Source organism: Penaeus vannamei, chromosome 29 (assembly GCF_042767895.1).
Source record: "Penaeus vannamei isolate JL-2024 chromosome 29, ASM4276789v1, whole genome shotgun sequence".
In the NCBI taxonomy this organism is placed as follows: domain Eukaryota; kingdom Metazoa; phylum Arthropoda; class Malacostraca; order Decapoda; family Penaeidae; genus Penaeus; species Penaeus vannamei.
Genome location: NC_091577.1, coordinates 27271644 through 27276643, shown reverse-complemented (window position 1 = coordinate 27276643; position 5000 = coordinate 27271644). Strand labels below are relative to the sequence as shown.

The 5000-nt window shown below is 34.6% G+C and overlaps 1 protein-coding gene across 16 annotated transcripts in view; it reads right to left on the bottom strand.

Moving 5' to 3' along the window:
* Positions 1–1041: 1041 nt before the first annotated feature.
* LOC113807667 (inositol hexakisphosphate and diphosphoinositol-pentakisphosphate kinase 2) overlaps positions 1042–5000 on the bottom strand; it is a 179662-nt gene continuing 175703 nt past the window's right edge. For 15 of the 16 annotated variants that reach the window (XM_070142614.1, XM_070142612.1, XM_070142619.1 and 12 more), the window contains one exon: positions 1042–3692. In XM_070142614.1, coding sequence (XP_069998715.1) covers positions 3013–3692 — 680 coding nt within the window. In that variant the 3' untranslated portion in view covers positions 1042–3012. Of the gene's footprint in view, positions 4614–5000 lie in introns of all 16 variants that reach the window. The other variant, XM_070142626.1, reaches the window with a different exon arrangement.

Sequence of the window (5000 nt, the reverse complement as noted above, 5' to 3'; positions counted from 1 at the left end):
AAATCAGATGGTAGTTGGTGATTGTGTACTGATTATAGAAAAGTTAATGCCCTTCCAGTTTCAGATCATTTCCCACTTCCTAGAATTGATGACATAATTGATAAAGTTGGCTCTTCAAAATTTATTTCACGTATTGATTAAAAGGTTACTATCAGGCTCCACTTACTGATAATGGAAAGAGAATCTCAGCTTTGATAACTCTTACAGGTTTATATCAGTATAAAACTATGCCCTTTGGTATGAAAAGAGCACCTGCTACTTTTCAGAGATTAATCACGAACATTTTATCAGGGTTGGAGAGAGTTGTTGCGTACCTGGGCGACCTGATCATATTTACAGACTCCTGGAAAGATCATAATGGAGTGCTGCACCAATTGATCCAACGTTTATGACAAGCTAAGTTGACTGTGAACTTGTTAAAATCAGAATTTGTTCATGCTAAACTAAAAGTACGTGGCCATGAAGTAGGTAGTGGTTGTGTGTTTCTTGTTAGTTTAAAGATTGATGCCATCCAGTCTTTACCCATTCCCAAGAGCAGAAAAGCAGTTCAAACTTTTCTTGGTATGACAGGTTCTTATAGACGGTATTACCCAAATTATGCTGATGTTGCAAAACCATTAACTGATTTAATTAGTCCAAAGAAAAATTTTGTATGGACTTATGACTGTCAAGTATCCTTTGATAAACTTAAAAACCCACTGAGCTCAAATCCAGTTTTGAAAAGCCCTTACTTTAATCAACCATTTGTACTTCAGGTTGATGCAAGTGATATTGCTGCAGGGGTAGTCTTGCTCCAAGAGGATGGAGATGGTGGACTACATCCCGTATGTTATTCCTCCACAAAGTTCAAGCCCCACCAGAAATCATATGCAACCATAGAAAAAATAGCATGGTCACTAATTATTGCCTTGGAAAAGTTCAGTGTGTATGTTGATAATGGTAGAAAACTAACAGTGACATGACCTTAGATGTCAAGCACATTTATTTGCTTCAACCATTAATCATGTACCATTAATCAAAGGTAAATAAAATAACATCAAGTATCACTTACATTTTAATGCTATACACATCATATAAAATACTGGCACATTCTTAGGGAACTAAAACAATAATATGAACCATTTTCTTACAACTTTACTGCTTGATCACCTTTTGTCTTTTTGAAAAGGTACCCCTTTCACTTTTAACCCTTTTATCACGTTTGGCATCTATGCTTGCCATGGTAAATAGTGAGTGTCCGCTACAGTTGGCAACGCTGGTCGCCTTTTCCACGCTATCGGCTCTTTAGAGGGAGATTATTCATCTCTTTTAGTTGTGACAACATTTGTAAGGTCAAACTTTATGGCACTTGTATGTAAAGTGAAGGTAAACCTTTACTTTTTTAAATTTTTTTTATATGATAACCAAATCAATGGTTTTAGGTGCCTAGTGTTGTTTGCAAACTACCTAATGAGCCAGGTGCAAACTGGGGAACTGCCACACGGCGCCAATAATCCCTCTTAGCACTTATTTCCATATATGAATTTCCTTTAACTTGGCTTTACAAAAATATAATACAGTTACTAAGAATGTTAAATATTTGACTTGAATAATTTCTAATTAAGGCCAAGCATAACCGCAATATAAGATGCTACATTTAGTTCAACATACATCAATGAGCAAAAATGTAATCACAACTTGTTCAGCTTTGCATTTATATGCATATTTGTGTGTGTGTATGTGTGTGTGATTTTGAGTGATTATGCTTGTCTAACAATATCACAGCTCTGTTTTCTTTCTTTTCTTTCTTTTATATGTAAAGGATATGGTTCTTTTGCATACATATCTCCTAAACACCGTATAACACAAAATCCTGTCACTATAAATACAAGTTAAACCACCACATATGTAAGGCATAAATATTACTTTTGAAAATCCATTTCCTAATTATGATTCCTGTTTTTTTTTGTTTTGTTTTTTATATATATGCAATTTCCAAGTTAGGATTTTCTAAGAAAATAATTCACAGCCTCTTTTTGAAGCATTTTCAGTCCAGGGAGAAATAAGTTATCTGGATGTGTTAACCCCAAGCTGCTGGGTATGGCATGTACATACATGCCATTGCCCACTGTGTGTTGGATTTAGTAATTGTTTTTACATATAGATGGCTCCACAAGTTCTGTCACCAATGAGCCAATTATGCGAACTACCTGTCTAACTTGTTTTTCCTTTTCCTTGGTTTTCGATAATATTTTCTAATATCTAATATTGCTGTTAATAATGTCAGTAACAATGTAGTAATTATAATGTTTATAACAAAAATAACAATGTCAATATTGATAGCAATAGTAAAAAAATATGTTTTTCCCGCTTTACCAAGGAAAAGTTAGGTCGCAAGATTAAAGTGATTCCTTTGTGGCTAAGCATTGGCAGCGCCATCTATGCGTAGAATCATTTAACCAAGCATTGCCAAAGGGAACGCACCATTTTTCTGTTAAACAAATTTTTCTTGTAGACTGAAAAAATGTAATACACTTTTCCGTTCATGTCATTCATAAAGACACAAAAATTGCATTTCATGTTTGGTTTGATGTCAAGAACATCTTAAAAATAAAATTTCACTGTTACCAGGTTTATGGTGGTATCTTCATGTAGACTGCATAGCCAAGTGTGAAATAAAATATGTTAACAATCATCATTCTCTTAGTTACCATAATTAACAAGTTATGTAAATCAATAGTTTCCATCTTTACATTGATGAAAAAGAACAGTATACAGATCAATATCAAATCAAAACTATATATATATATATATATATATATATATATATATATATATATATATATATATATATATATATATATATATATATATATATATATATATATATATATATATATATATATATATATATATATATATATATATATATATATATATATATATATATATATATATATATATTCAGATACCTTACAGCCCCTAAAACAGAGCAGGAATTAACAGTAATAAGACAGAAGCCACAACCTAAATTCACATATGCAGCAGAGTCTCATCCTCTACAGTGAATTTCTCACTACTAAGAGACTCTTGCTCTTGAGCTTCACTATGAGTCTCTGGGGTGGCTGTGTCTCCACACTCAATAACAGATCCCATCTCTGTCTGAGAGTGAGACCCAAGACTCTCTGACCCTTCAGAGGGGGAAGCAGGACAACTGCCTTCCCATGGGAGAACTGCTGAGGCAGTACCCATGTCACCTTCACAGTCAAAAAATTCCCCTGCACTACTTTCAGAGAAGGAGGTATATAAAGCCTCTTCCTTCTCACAAAATGATGAAATGTCAGCCAAATTATCAACTACTGTGGCAGCTGTAACAGCGCCATCAGTAAGAGAAGTTTTTTCACCACTATCTGAAGTAGAAGTGGGAGGCATAGGAAGTGCCACAAAGTTAGTAGTACTGAAAGCTTTAGTGATAGAGGAAGAAAGGTGAGTAGTGAGCTCACTAGATATGGCAGTGACGGTGGCAGTTGTATTGGCAGTGTTGGTAGAGTGGAGATTTAAGGGCAATAGAAGCTGTGGTGATGGAGAGGATGATGGTGGCATGTAGGTGTCGTAGCATTGGTGCACATGTGAGAAGAACTCCAGTGTGGTGAGGTTGGGGGAGGAGGGGCCAGAAGACGACACGAAGGAGGGGGGTCCAGACCAGCCAATACCTGAGGGAGAAGGAGTGGGACTAATGCTCACACTGGGCCTCTGGCACTGAGGTGGCCCTGTGCTACTGGTGCTCTCTTGAGTTACTGTATTCCTGGGTACAAGATTATTAAATACTCAGATGAAAGAACCTATTACATACATACTTGCAGTTCTACTCCAATACCAATATATAATCAGATGACAATATTATCTTTCTGAATAAGCTTACCAAGAAATTGTCAATAAACTCTATGCTTTGTACATTTGATCTCCATATTGATTTTTAAAATTACAAGATAAGGAAAAATTACATTAGTGTACAAGAAGAAACATTTTTTTCCCCAGAAGCTCCGTTTTTAAGAATAAACTGCAATTTGCAAAACAACCAGAATCATCAAGAATCACAGAGTCATGGAAACTGCCTAAACTCACAGAAAAGTATTAAAGGTTATGGGGACAAAACATAAATCTAAAATACAAGAGTCAACAGGTATAACATGGTTATTATGAAGTGTAGTTTGTGCAACAGTGGAAGATTTTGTTTGTATAATCACTATCATAATATAAATGGTAATTGGAGTAATCAATTACAATAATAGCAAATATAACAATGGAAGTAATAATGATAAACATTATCATAAAATCAATAATACTGAGATTAACAAGAATAATGATAACAAGCAATAATAGGGAGTACCATTCATTCCTTCAACTGACACACAAACTACCAGATAACCAGAAATAGGACTAATCACTTGCCACGAACAAAAAGGTCTAATGGTACATTTTTCGCTTCATCAAATATCCATAGCTATAAAATCATAACACAGATAACTTTCCAACAACAGGCGTCTTGTCAAGTTCAGCCCTTGTCATAATAGGGAAAGCATATTTCTTATCTAATCATGTTGAGATCTAAACCTTTCTTCTCTTGCAGGCCACTAAAAAGGGGGGAGAAAAAAAGTACAAATATCAACAACAGAAGAAAAAAATCTACTTGAGATGTAGGCAAGAACATATGACATACTACCTGACAACCACATTATGGGCAGAGTAAAAATTTAAATAAGGTTTTTCAGTGGCATTCAGTACCCTTTCAGACATCTGTTCTGATATTATCAAGATATTTGGGTTTAGCAAAACATCATTCTTCTTCAACTCTTGTGGTTCAGAATGAAGTTCAATGCTATGCAGCTCAGCCAAACAGCAGTTTCAGTACTTATGCAGGTAATATGCACAAACAAAATGCACAGAAATAAAAGAAAAAATATACAGAGTATTTTCTATATACCATAGAACCAAAAATATTAATGGGTTCAAAAAGTTCA